The following is a 15,588-nucleotide window of genomic DNA, read 5'->3' as shown; positions in this document are numbered from 1 at the left end:
GCAATACTTTTGATTCAGTCGGAAGGAGGGTGGGAATATTCTGAAAATCCCTATCCTCTCTTTTGCATGCGTCACTGGGTTTTAGATTTACTTGTTCCCGCAGAACGTGATGACGCATGTGCTCAAGACTGTGGAAATGCACGCCAGGGTCAGTTCAAAGTATGTTGGAATGCAATGCAATGAATTCAATAGACACGAGCAAAAACAAACGATTAGACAAAATTCCCGAACTTTTTTGGTAACTTAACAATAAAATCGAATCTAAACACGGAGTAGAGCAAACTTGAATACAGGCCCGAAACACACAAATGATTCATATTCTCATAATCGGAATCGATTGGAAAGTCTAAAATGTACATTCCTATTTGTAACTGTTTATTACGAAATGCTAAATGCTAAGTTGAAATGTTGTTCACTACAAAAATATAAGAGATTTCGGTAAAACGTATAATGATTTTTGTGCTTTGGAGCTCCTAAACCGATGCGAATTCGAGGAGATAAAGCTAGACCCGCGAAAAAAGAATTTTGTTCATTTTTTTGATTAGTTAAAAATAAAGCGTTTTTCGACAAGCAAAGATATGTTTCTAATAGTTGCGTAATAATCGATTATAGGCCGACATGACTGCAGTCATGATTCGATAAACGATTTTAGCCAAACCATAATACCAAATATATGTATAATCAGTGTTGCCAGTAATTTGATCTTTCTAATTCGAGTAGATAAATCTTGGAGAGTCGTCTGAGTCGATATTTATAACGATTAAATTCTAAAAAATGGTTTTATCACAGAAACGTGCAAACAGGTACACCAGGCACCCCTCGGGGAATTAACTTTTTTCGGGACTGGATAAGCACAAATTAGTTGCGATATATCGGTAAACGTGATTTCCTGACATCGTCTGAAAGAATCAATCAACATGTTTTCAATAAATTTATCAACACGGGGGAGTGGCACAAAAATCCCCACGATAAACAGTTGTTGACGAGTCGCTATCTGCAAACATGGAAATAATTTTACCCTCATCGAATCTTTCCCTCATTGTTGTCTACCATTTTCCCTCTCTTTCTTTGTAAACATTTGCAGATCAATTTTCTGTGTCGATTGCAAATGCGTGTCCTTGAAGGCTTAAATAGTTATTTTTTTTTTGCTTTGCGTATTTACAATTGACTTACTACCTTGCGATGGACTGTACTCGCATAGTCTCTCGTTTACCTTCTCAAGGCCCACGGACTTGTCTGACGTTAGGTACACTTCCTATTATGGAAGAAACAAGTTTGGTCAACATCGGCAGCTGTAGCCGGTTTAATCTGGTCTGTTCCAAAAGTTACATTGTGGTACAGGGAATAACTAATCAACGACTAGTTACGCTTAAAAAAGATTCTGGTGTAATGATTGTTTGGTTTGTAGCTCCTTTAAAGTTTAACCAATGCAAAACCTATTTATATGAACTTATTATATTTATATATATTCCATTTTTATATTATATTTATTAAAGGCAATACCTATGTACATTTTCCATTTGTTATTTAGGCGCTTTTGCCAACCAAGCATATATTTCTACTATTTGCGTAATGACCTAGTTAGCGTGACTGTAGTCATGATTCGACCAACGATTATAGCCAACTAATAATACCCAATTCAATACGTAGAACAATTAGAGTCTAGCAAATAATATTTGAAAGAGAAACGTGCAGACTGGCATACCTAATGGGGGATCAACCTCGCGGGACTGATTGAAAATGAATAAGTTACAGCATATTGGTTAACGGGATATCTGACATCTCCAGAATTGGATCAACATGTTTACAACAATTTAGCAATCGACGTGGGGGAGTCACACAAGAATCACCCAATAAGACATACTGGTTGTTCACAAATCGCGCTTGCTGTGGACATTGGGAGAATTCTATTAAACCTCCCCCCATTGTATTCTACCACATTTTTCTCTCTTTCGCAGTCAGCATTTGCAGATTTATTTCCATGACTATTACAACACTTTTTATAAATATGCAGGATCAACACATTCAATGATTTCTCCAAAAATGGTTGTATTCGCGTCATTTACATTTGGCTACGATACCACGCTGGTCTGCACTCGCAATTTATCTCGTTCACCTTGCTACAGTCTGCTGACTTTAATTACGTCAGCTTTACTGAATTTGTTGCTTACAATCTCTCCTATTATGGCTGAAGCAAGTTTGGTAAACAGAGCGTAACTGCAGCCGGTTCGGTGTAGTTTGACACAACAGTTACAATAAGATAACGGTAAACACTCAGTGAAATCAACATCGGCTTGTTTAGACCAGTTTATAGTATGGTACATATGACGTCAATTTAAAAAGTCGAACGATGATCCAATAACAATAAACAGGACATATACAGTGTGTTAAAAATTAAAAGCAAATCAATTACTTCTCAGAAAATATGAATGAATGAATTCCCATAACTGACTGGTCTACATTGACAACTGACAACGATATAAAAAAAAAACACAATAAGTTGAAAAATACAAAAATACCATTCGAAATAAACTATCTATTCTCAATCTTTATTCGTTTCAAAATAAATCTATAAACTAAGTTTTTCAAATAACTATTCGAAATGTATGAAGTATTTCATTTTTGAACCCTACCAGTTCAACATTTTTCGCGGAATGTCCAATAACTGCCCATCGTGGTTTGTATCAGACAAAACACAACACAACAACACGACCGGGGGTTTTCTTCATGAATGAAATAACTTCATTTTGACACATAACACGACTGTAAAATCTGACATCAAAAATATTTGTATGCTATTTATTATTTTCTTTTCAGACGTTTTGTGGAATATTGTTCATCTGTGATGATTAAGAAGTATTTTATGATGGAAAAACTCCAACCGGGAATTATTGTAATCGGAAATGGTATAATTTAAACAAATTCACATAATATGGTATCTTGGAACTTTCAAGAATTTAATTCAAAATAATGAATTCGATTACTAATTTAAAATAGCGATTTCGACCATCATATAGTCCACATATTTATTCCATTTACGTATCGGAAGTTTATCATTACGGCGACAAATTTAGTTATGACGAATTTCCTGTTAGCGTAGTTTCCTAATTTTTGTTTCCTTATTGGCATTGCCATTTTGCCTGACTTCCTTTAAACATCGATATACGTCACTGAACAACCCTAAGTAATTTGCTTTTCTATGGTTTTCTATTCTTTTAAATGCGTTTGTAATCATTTTGGGTGATTTTTCAGAACTTATCAGCCACTTATGCTAACTTCTGGTAATATACAAAACATATATCCATGTATTGATGTTGTGCAGCTTCCAAAGTCAAAACCGCTGTCTATGTGGCAACTCAATAACCCACCATGGAGGGGGTTATTTAAATGATTGGGGCAATATATCCATCCATGTTCCAATTGTGGTGAGACTGTCAAATTAATGCCCTACGGCATACGCCATGGATCAATTAAACTCTCCATTCTAGAAACATATATTACGTGCTGGTTTAGAATTATGTAATGGGGGAAGTTTGGAGGTCATTCAGATTTTTCACATTTAAGCTTCATATATTCAAACTCACGGTAGTTGGGTCAATTAAATTAACTTTTGCAAATTTAAAGAATCATTTGTTTGACGTCTGAATGTTCGCCGTATTGGGCTTCAAATAAGTGTCTAACGTGATATCTTGCATTTACATCACTTCGTTGAAAATAGTCCTACTAACTACTAACTACAGTCTAACATTATTATTTTGCTATCGCGCCATATTTAGTTCGCGTAGTCTGTAGTGTAACGAAGTGTGTGGTGTAACACGCATTCTTCTAAATAACTCAATTACTAAAAGTCATGTGAAAGTATGATCAAAATTTGCTAGCTTTAAGCTCAAACCAGCCCGAAAAACTGTCGGACATTTAATACACTGAAGAATATGTAATACTATTAAACCATTTGAATCATCGTCTCCATGTTCATTCAAAGTAAAACTGAAATCTGGCGGAATTTTCCAATGATAAAATAAGTGATATGGGTAGTTATCGATACATTCAAAGCAAAAAATGTACAATTCACGAATTTGAATAATTTGAATCAGAGCACGGTATATAATCTAGTTTTTCCGTTGTTTTTTTTTACAAAAATTCAAACTATATACTGCATGGCCCGTATCTAAGATTTCTACAAACAGTTAAGTGAGGTTTTAAAAATAAATCGGGAAATTGAAAAATATTTGCTTATTCGTGCACAGAGACACCTGGATGAAAATATGTAATTTTTGAAAGATCACTTGAAAAATTTGAAAATTTAAACTTTGGGAATTCACCTTGTAAATTATTCAAAACATCGCGATTAAAAATGTGAGTCAATTCACAACGGTACAAAGTTACAACATTCAAAAAACTTCCCTGCTCTGTGCAAACAACAACTTTCCAACTCACTCTCAAAAAATCTATTGGTTAATACATCTTCTCGATCGAATGCCCGATTTCATTTTGATAAAAAAATAGATGATGAATTTGGATTATTTATTTTAGATAAAAAAAATTCAATCAAATCGAATGTGGCAAATATTGACATTCGATGAATCAAGTTTTTTTTATGAGTTGGGACGTGAAACTTATCAGTAAAGCAAATATTATGCAGTTATCTTACAAGAAACTAACTAACGTATGAAAGCAGGATAAGAAGAATTCGTAATATTGATATATACATTATTTTAATGACTGTTGTTGGCAAATAAAATGATTTTACCGATGTTAATTCACATAAAATACATTTCTAGTACATGAGAACAAATACCGCAATAGAATGAAAATTTGTCGATATGATGTGCGATGCCTGATTAATGGTGCACTGATTCTACACTTTCTTGAAATAGTGTTAAAGAGAGACTGAATTCTCTCGAGTCATTGTTATTCACGAAAATGCAATCTTGACTGTTGATGAAAATTTATGATCAAAATAATGGTGTGAAAATATTTCGTTTGGTAATTTCCAAAAGAGTGCATTACAAGGACGTAAGCGCAGCTGAAAAGTTTGATGGAATTTCGCCCCAAACACCCGATTCTTTGCCCGGTGACAATAGAAAACAGCTAACATTGACAGAATAAACTAGTTTTAGGGAATATTTACGAAAACTGCCATATAAATTTCATATTTTTATTTTCAGCAAACAATTCATTATCAGTTCAATACTACAAATATTTGGTATTTTCCCCGAATATTAGAATTCTCGATTTTAGTTGACTGTGGAAATTTTTGTGGTATGCTTTGAAAAGTAAGAAACGATAATTATAAATACCTTCTGCTTCTAGGTCACTTTCGTAGCTTCAATTTCGAGTTAGCTACTCGAGCTTGGGTTACTTCAGGGCATGTTTTGCTTTCACTAGGTTCAGTTACCGGAATACGAGTCCAATTTAAAATAATACATAATATATAAGTTCACTGTTTAAAATTTTTTATTTGTATTTTTCCAACAAAATTTCCACTAGTATTGGAAGAACAGGCGAAGAATTTTCAAAATTGGCGATTCTCGGAACTGCGGGAAATCACCTTTCAATTATTCATACAGTCCGGTCTCAATAGTCGGTACAAGATATGTTTTCTTGTAGTTGTGGCTCAAAATATTCAACGACTGCTTTATATTATGTTTAAAGATAAGGTTTTTCATCCATTCATAAAAATTGATCGAAAATGTATTAACATTTGGGATTTTTATTTAAATTTCATGCTTAGTCATATCATACAGAATCAATGACGCAGAACTGAGACTTGAATAATAATTCATTGACTCAAGTGGAAAGAAGTATTGGCACGAACGAACGGTGGAATTGTATATTGAATGGAGTTAGAAGTTGAATGAATGTATTGAATAACGCAGAACAAGGGGAAATTGCCGAGGAACGTATTCCGTAGTATGAAAATGCGATGGCGATGTATCGAGCAGGTTTCAGTTATAAGTTTGTTTAAGGTAGATTTGCATTTATGTTCACGGACTTTGACCGGCACATACGTAAGAAATATGACGCATTGATGACGTGATTTATGACTACAGCAATAATTTGGAGATTAGTACAGTACAATGAGTACATGCACTAACGACTGACCCCTTCCAACAAGCTGACTGACTGTTATTAAATGGTGTATATATTTGACAGAAAAGAACAAAAATGAAATAAATATGAGAAGCAATGCTGTGTTTGCAAAAATGAATATATTGCGGGAAAAAAGGAAATTGAAACACTGAACCAATGCATAGAAACCACAGCGCTGAATAGAAAAATCCAATTTATATACGTTGTGTGCAATAAAACTAATGAAAGCAATTCTCAAAACGCGTAATATAAACACGCAACGCACGCGCGCACGCGCTTCAACGCACTAGATTATTCTGGTTCGGTAATGGGTAACCATGACACGGCAGTTTACGCACAAGAACCTTCAGTTAAGGCGCTCGACGCAACAACGAGCTATTTTCAGAATGCTGACGCAGGCTAAAGGACTTCGGGTTACAATAAAGGGCGCAGCCAGGCAAGGCAATTCTCCCACCGCTTACGTGCGTCAAACCATTACAATAAGGGGATTGGTTTGGTGTGAGGGTGGAACAGCCTCGTAAATATGGTTACAACACGTTTCGCAATGTGCCAATTTAAGGCCAGATCGGTTTATTGCCACACTTGCCAAATACTTATGTTTTGGTACCAGGGAATGGATGATATTTACAAGAGAATATACCATAACAAGTATCATTTGCGTAACATGTTAAAATCGCATGTTCTGAATAGGTAACCATTGCATAAATGAAAAAATTATACACAAAACATAGATTTGTATGCACTTCAAAGAGCTCTAAGACACTAAATCAGTTCTTGGTGCGATTTTGATTTATTATTCAAATTTCAGTTCAATTTTTAATAGTGGTACAACTAAAGATAACACTACAAAGTCGAATGGTAATTTTTTGAATTGTAAAAAGAGACACATGTACTTTTCTGGTTCAGATATAAACGTTTTTCTGATGTCACTAAATCATAATAAACATGCTTCGACAAATTTATATTTTTGGCGTTACTTCCAACAATTTTTTTATTACATAAGGAAGCAATTTTAGAAATGTGCGTAGAATGAGAATGAAATCAGATTTTTTATCAATAAATCAAAATCAAAAAATCAATCAATCGCCAAGTGTAAAAAATACTTGACCCGAAAATTCTTATTCCTTTATAACATCTTGGACATAAAAATACAGATATCAGAGCATACACGCATCAATAATCAGATAAGACTGTATAATGATCAATGTCCAGGCATTACGCAAACTTATCTCAAACTTGTGCCATGCTGCGTATGAATAGACCACAATTTATTTGCTATAGTAGTCGAATGAACTTAAAAAAGTGAACCTAAAAAAATAATCACCTTAAAATGTAAGCGATTAGCACTATAGCGCACCACATTTATAGCGCAATTTTTTTTTAAATATGGGAGTCCAGTTTATTTACTTTTTGAAAATATATTCAAAACTATATTTTGATTTTTTTCATATCCAATCAATTATTCCGTCACTTAACAATGAATTACATGTAAAACTCATTAAAATTATAATTTAGTCTGGTAGTGACAGTCAACTAAGTATGTACAGTAATAATTAATTAGTAAGTAATTAATAATCCTATATTTTTAGGATGTTTTTATTTTAATCCGAACATTTTATTTTAGCATTTCACACAATGATATAAGAAATCGTTCAAACAGTAGTATATAAGTATTATAATTTAATATACAAAACAAATGGTGTAGAAGGAAATGGAAAATAACATAAATGCAGTGCGTTAAAGTGAGGCGGCTGAAAGGCAGAGATAAGGAAACAAGAAATTGCATTCGAAAGACAATATGCACACCACTATTCCACTTTATAAAAAAGATATATAGAATTGTAGAAAACAAAACAAAAATGTTATAAATATTTATATACATATTTCACAGTTACTTTAGCTGGGACTCTAGACAGGAAAAATACCAATGTATATAGTACAACTAGCAAGGCAGCATATTCAAAAAGGCTGATCTTTTATTATACCACTATCAGAAAAAAAATACAAAAAGACAGATTGTTATAAAATTAAAAAAAATAGGAATACAAGAAGCAAATTAGGAGGTAAATAAACGTTCGAAAAAAACTAAATAAGTATATTTGTTAAATATGTATATTACACACACGGAATGCATTTTGGTAAAATAAATATGTTTATAAACACATTTGACTGGCACATTAATGATGAGTTTGAAAGGCTTTATATGAAATCAGCTTAGCTAGTATTGTTGAATTAGCAGATCAATAACATGTGACCATATCTTTCCTACACTTGAAATGCAATTAAGAACTAACAAGCTCGACCATGCTTGTACCGGATAAAAAATGATTATTCAGAGGAAGCATTACAACATATTTCCATTTATGTGCGTAATATTACTGATGACTCAAAAGTTTACGTCATTCTCTTGATTGTAACTATTCGGTTGTCAACAAACTCGAACAACCTCCACGAACTCGTTGGAATTTGTTTACCAATCCAGATTCGCTGGGTTAAGCAAGAGATTACGTAACTATTTACATTTGAACAATTCAGCAAGATGATTCCAAATTTACTATTTTTTTTTAATTTTTAAAAAATTTTTTGCTACTTTTTTTAACAGTTCAATCACAGTTTTTAATACACAATGTCTCGCACTATTTATTTCGAAAAATAAATACATCTTGTTTATTTATTCTAGATTTTACGAATGAAAAACAAACTATTTTTAATTTTTCTTTTTACTTCTTTTTTTTACTTCTTTGCTACAATACTGCAATATGGATTTTATAGAAAAAAAAAGAGTATAAAAAGTCAGATACACTTTGCCGCTTAGAAATGAAAAAAAAACAGAAATATTAGAAAAGAAAAAACATAAATACTATCAAATAAATATATGAAGCTTTAAGCTTAATTTAACAATTTTGAATAATGATCTTACAAGTTTTCCATACAGACGTAATAAATATTCGATCAAATTCCTTGCCAACTACATGCTCAACGTATTTCAAGAATCAATCGATTAAAGGTTTCTTACGCTCTGAAGGTTTTGATTGTATCTTGTATAGTTCTGGCACATAAGGGACATTTTCTCAAGTCTGTAATACATTGGTCACAAGAAGCAAGATGGCCGCACGGAATGAAAACAATGTTGGACGGTCGACTCCGACACACTTTGCAATTTCGATCAAGTTCAAGTCTTCGAAGTTCAGAAACTGTGTTACTGGATCCCTGGTTTTCTTCAGAAGGCGGAGAATGACTTCTGCTGCTACTACTAGTTCGTCGTACGGTGGTTGATGTTTGTGGAAGAGTGTTTGGTTGTGAAACTTGTGTTTGATTCCTATTATCAAGAGTGGATCCAAAAAGCGCTTCCATAAACTCTTCGCCGGTATTGTAAAATTGACCATTCGTTTCGTATTTTCTGAAGGAATGAAGATTTGATTTCAACACGTAAAATTTATACATCAATATAAATATGAAAAGTAAAAATTAAAATAAAGAGATATTGAATACATGTCCATGTTATATATTAATTTATCTAATGTACATATCGATTACACACTTTGGAGGGCAAATAAGCAAAAAACAAAAATCCAAGAAAAACTAAAAATACCAGAGATTTTTTATTGATTATGAAAAAAAAATAATTGTTTTATATTGTAGGCAATATATTTTCGAGATTTATAAAAAAAAATCTAAAAAAATTACCTTTTTAGGACAGTCTTAATTGCTTCAACGTCAAACCCCATTTCTCTTGCTTGTTTAACGTATTCCAGTCCTAAAAATCCTTGCTCGACCGCTTCCGATGTACTCAAAACTGGGGGTGGGTTTTCTACTGCTGGGGGAGATGGGGTTCTAGACTGTATCGAAGGCTGTGGTTGGGGCAAGGGTGATGGGGGAATATCCATAGGCAAGGGTGGTGTAGGGGGTTGTCCGGCAACAGCAGCCCTCGGCATTGTTCTAATTATCGGAGCTGGGCGATCAATGTCAGGAAATTCAGCAACGATGTTTTCTACAAATGTTGGTCCTTTAATTCGTAAAACATATTCACAGCTGCAAAAAAAAAAATAAAAGTGATGTTGATTTAGAGATCTTCAGGAAATCACCAAAAAATATCTGAATTGAAATTATATTTGCTATTTAACCAGAAGGAAATATTAAATGTCATTTACCTTGGAAACCATTTCGCATGTTCAACAATTGGCGAATCTTCGTATTCCCAATTTTGTAATCCACCGTTACAATACCAGCATTTTACTCGATCTCTTTCCCCTAAAATGAGAAATATCTTGCATTTTTATTTTAAAATTTATTTATTGTCAAAATCACATATAAATCAAAGTAGTCGCGCTTCAAAATAATCGATACATGAACTGTTCGTGACTGGCCAAATTACCATGTGCTTCGAACAAAAGCGAATATTCACTGTAGAATTCCTTGAAAAATCCTGTATTTACAACAACAAGTCGGAAGCATTATACCTGATTGACGATAGTGAAACTCAATAGGTAATACGCAGGAAGCGGAACGGCGCGGAAAACACTGGTAAAACCACCAATACGATTTCAAGGAAATTGGATTTCCCTCTATAAGAAAATCCTGAATTGACCGAAAGTGAAATTCATGACTTAAACGAAAAAGCAATTTCCATTTCAAGTTCCTGCAAACTTTTTGTATGAAAATCATTGGTATATATTTATCGCATCCATTGTTCTATTCCTGGACAGAGTTAAATATATAACAGATTCCGATGCCAGAAAATTTCATAACATTTTTGGGGGAAGAACACATATTGACTTTATACGCTATCAAATTCTATCAAACAATGGGCAGCTGAACACGAATAAAAAACAGCCATGTATAGACAGGCAACCAGAAGTATAAATATCATTGAATATTTTGGGTGTAGAATTTTTTTTTCTCCATGTGGATGTAACCGGTATTTTTAACTCTCCGTGAACGTAAAATTCACCATATCAAACGTCAAATATTATAAACTCTATGTTACACTAAATTGATCAAACGAAAAAAAAACTCACCCAAATAAAAAAATCCCGCATTCACAAGTTCATCAATGGTTGCTCTTAATTTGTCACTTGGCCATCGACAACCGGGACGAGGTTTAAAAGATTCCAAACGGTTAATAACGGATTCCATATGTGGGTTAACCGGCGCTCTACAAGGGTAAAGTTCGTTTCGTGTTTCTTGTGTTGCATTGGCAGGAATAGATGAAGTTTCTTGAGCAACTGGTAGTCTTGCTTGTACGTGATTTGTAGCATTAGGTGGCGAAGAGGGCAATGAAGTTCGTTGTGAGGTAATCAATGAGGGTAAAGGTGACAAGCTGGTTGCGTGTGCAGTATGAGATATGTCATTTGCATTAGTAGGTGTGTGTGTAGTTTCTGCGGGTTCATTTTGTTCTATTTGTGATATATTCAGTGCGTTACGTGCGTTGTTGAACAGGCTTGACCCCGTAGCTTCATTGTAATTAGGTTGGCATCTATTTCTGGGTGGAGACCGCTTCAAAAAATTTGTAAAAGCACCTGTAAACGTGAGAATATGCGTGTATTATATGCTGGGTAATGATAACGAAACCAGATTAGTAACAATAATGACAAGTTGGATTGCGTTGCACAACCTATAACCTTTAAATAGACATAGACTCTAATTAGAAATTAAAAACATAACCTTCATTATAAGACCTCCATATATCACGTGATTAGTTCGTATTAATTTATATTATTAAGTTAGGACTCAATTACCAGACTATTCGAACATTGATCAACTGTTGATTCTTTGTTATTGCTAGCTAATGTATAAGAGTACACGGACTTTTCGGACTTCGGATACTAGTGTAAACCAACAACAAAAAACAAAACGAATAAACAAACACTTACCTAACAAAGGCTGGTTGTTTGTTGGTCTTCCATTAGCAAAGTCGCAATCTGTTTTGTGCCATTTTTTATCTTGTGGATCATCGCCTACTGACCAGTTTTCGACACAAAGTCCACAACTGGAATAAAGAATGAAATATATTAATACCGTTTAATTTGGGCTGCCTTTCAATCGACTGTCGATGTTTAAGAATAGAACGCACGATCCGGGTTTTGTAAAAGTTAAAGTAAATTTATACTTAGGCAAAAGTCAAAGTTGTGGGGTCATATGATATGACGTTGCATTTTTAGTCAAGTGAAATAAATTTCGTCACGTGTCGTAATTACGTAATTCAATAAGTTTGAAAAGCGCAATGTTTAATCAAACAAAATAACTTGAGATGAATATTTGGACATAAACCTACTATTGAGACCCCATGACTTGAAATCAGGAAGGGGTATTATGGGACATATGACGAAGCATAAATCACGTGCCTCGACACGTGCAAATTAAAACGTAAACAAATTATATTTTGCTAGATTTCAATTTTAATACTTCCTAGTCAGCATAAATAGCAAATTTGTCTTCATATTATGCACATAATTACGTAATAGCTGAACAAACCAAAATATTTTAAACATTGATAATCACACACTACGAGAAAATTCTGGTAATTGGTGAAATAATGATTTTGTATCGCAATTATGTCTATATCAGGCAACGACCAATACCGACGGGATTGTTGTAATTAGGTGTAATCAGGAAACGTGCAATACGGCGAGCGGTACAGTACAACAACGATCATTATACAAATGAAATGCAAAGCTTACAAACCTAAAGCATTTAACTCTGTCAACAAATCCAGTGTAGTAAAATCCTGAAGCTGCCAGTCGCGTTGGACTGACAGGATAGTGTTCCGGAAATCTTGAAAACGTTGATACTCTATAATTTTCCTTCCATTGGTCACCTGTACAACCAGTGATGACATGAACATTAAATCTCATATATATTGCACATATATTAATATATACTTCGTTATGCACTTACCCGGAGTTATATAGAAACTCGATTGTCCTGGGGGGTCTCTGTGTCCAGCGTAGGTCCGACCGTCTACGTCGGTATTGCTAATACTATATACAACCATATATACTTTAGTTTCTGTCTATTCGCTGCTTTACTTCAATCTGTTTATCGTAATAATCTCAAAAGCAGTTCTTCAACAGACAGATCGTTATTTCAGTACGAGAGAAGGATCTGAATCATTTGACGCGTATGAAACGTTCTGAGCTATGCGTCGCGTTTATATTCTCTCGTTCGGGAAAAAAGAACATACTAGACACGACTGTACTTAACTGGTTTATATAAGATTTACAGCCAATTGTTCAGGAGAAAGTGATACAAGAGAGAGCGTTACGTTACGTTCTTTATTCTTCACAGAAAATGTTTGTTTGACTTATTACTTTCACTAGTGTAGCACATTTCGCGTCTTCGTTAGAATTCTATTACAAAAAATCTTGAGTTTTTACGTTTCTAAGAAAATCAACTATGTACGTTGAAAAGTCGCCTATTTGAACAACGATATACAAGAGTCAGAGTTGTTTTGTACGATTTGTAATTTACAGGAAATCTGGACTGATCTCTAACTGGACTCGACTTCACCGCTTGTGACTAAACGCCAAACGCACAGTTGAACAGTATTCCAGGATTCTTTTTCCGAGTGGAGCTTTAGACTGCCCATAGATTCACTGCCGGTGTTACAAAACTGTCCATTCGTTTCGAATTTTCTAAAATTCAAACCTATGATATATTGATAAATAATCAGTGCAAGTCTGCCAATAACTCGATGGGAGGACGACTACACAAAGCCCCTGTAGTGAGTACTATTGTACTAAACTACTTTTTATACACATTTTGACAACTTGATAACTAATCAACAAATAAATATATGCATATAATAAATATATATATATATATATATACTGTATGTTCCCAAGTAACAAAAGCAACATCGGATTGAGCCATTGAAATAAATAGTTTGCAATAGTTATCTCTGGTAATATTAAAACTTGAAACCTTAATCTTATGAGGTGACCAGACAGGCAGTTTAAAGTACTCGGTTATTGGACGCGGAGTACAACCATAGAACGTTTTGTTATTAAGATGTTCTTGTTGAACACCTAGTGGACCTATGGATCGTTTTGTGTTATTATGTTGCTGTTGTACTTGTTCTTTAACATAAAATGTTATCGTTATGAAAACGTTGATTACTGGACGAATTGCTTCGGAATTTCAAGTAGTCAAAAGATGGAAATTTTTCTCTATAAGGCTGTTACTCTTAAATTTGCCACCTTGTGGCGGCTCCTCGAACGCATATCAGCCAATACATGCTTAATAGAGCTGGGAATGGTTAACCGGTTAACCGATTTTAGATGGTTAACGGTCAAGATTTATTTTAACCGTTAACTTACATCTCAGGTAAAATCATCTTTATAATGTACAATTCATTCAAAAATAAAATGATTACGTCATCGCAAATTTATTTCCTGTGGCGTTTAATCCAAAAGAATATCACTAAGTGTATGGGTAAAAACCCAATAAATGTGAAAAAAAAAATTGAAGTACCAATATAGCTGATTATGAAAATCAATATATTGCGGCGCACTTATCAACTCGGCGTTGCTATATGGGATTATTGCGATGATGTGGTGCTATACACGATTATATAACGACCCATATATTGCCCACTGTTTACACAGAATTTAAAACGTATTATAATTCTTGATATTCAGGATGAATTGGCAAAATGTTTCATTGCCCTGTTCAAACTGGTTGATAAAAATAAAAGGAAGTTATGCTGATTGAAAAAATATATTTTCAACATTTTCATGTTCTTTTCTGAATTTAGTTTTCAATTTGAATTTGATTATAAATATTTATCTCAGTTAAGACTAATATCAAGAATTTTGAGAAGTTTGATGGTAGGTTGTGCATATATCCGTTATTTTTTTTTAAATTTACACATCTATGTTTTATTGTCATACAAATCATTTAAGAAGTTGATTGTAACGCAATTTTCAATCCGACGCATGATATATTCACTACTTGAAGTTCAATTCGCAAATATAAAAAGACACCTCCGTTAAGTAAACACTGAAAACGACTAGGTATATATATAAATTCAAAAATCAAAAAGTTAAAACTAACAAATGTTACATTGCGAAAAAACACTTCACATGTTAATTGTCTAATTTGCTTCTCCAGTGAGTGGCACATACAGACATACCATTTTGTTACAATTTGTATACCCGGATTACCGTGGAAGTAAGGCGTGTATGACATTGTAAGGTATGACTTGTTGCGATGTTCGAAAGATATAAAATGATGTCGTATTCTATATACGGTATATTACTACATCATCCACATATATGTATGGGCGAATATGAAGCTAACGAAATCCGTCGCCATGTTACGATGCAAACAATGTCTCAATAGCAAACTGACAATACGGAGAGAATGACGCGTCGTATCACCTGGTGTGACGCCTAAACCGCACACATGTTTAAATTGTTTGCTTTTAAAGGCATCTAAACGTGTTTCATAATATGAACATAAACGTGGATAAGTTCACGAATGGTGATCATTTGC

The 15,588-nt window shown here is 33.8% G+C and overlaps 1 protein-coding gene across 1 annotated transcript; it reads right to left on the bottom strand.

Annotated features, from left to right (window-relative positions):
- Nucleotides 1-7,753: 7,753 nt before the first annotated feature.
- On the bottom strand, nt 7,754-13,245 carry LOC120347965 (baculoviral IAP repeat-containing protein 7-like). The gene is made up of 7 exons (XM_078117919.1): nt 12,991-13,245; nt 12,778-12,910; nt 11,967-12,082; nt 11,112-11,612; nt 10,245-10,344; nt 9,781-10,125; nt 7,754-9,493 (listed from the first exon to the last, which is right to left on the bottom strand). The coding sequence occupies exons 1-7, from the start codon at nt 13,085-13,087 to the stop codon at nt 9,106-9,108; spliced, it is 1,680 nt and encodes a 559-aa protein (XP_077974045.1). The 5' UTR covers nt 13,088-13,245; the 3' UTR covers nt 7,754-9,105.
- Nucleotides 13,246-15,588: the final 2,343 nt, after the last annotated feature.

Source organism: Styela clava, chromosome 11, assembly GCF_964204865.1.
Source record: "Styela clava chromosome 11, kaStyClav1.hap1.2, whole genome shotgun sequence".
Taxonomy (NCBI): domain Eukaryota; kingdom Metazoa; phylum Chordata; class Ascidiacea; order Stolidobranchia; family Styelidae; genus Styela; species Styela clava.
The sequence above is the reverse complement of the archived record's forward strand: the minus strand, read 5'-3'. Positions and strand labels throughout refer to the sequence as shown.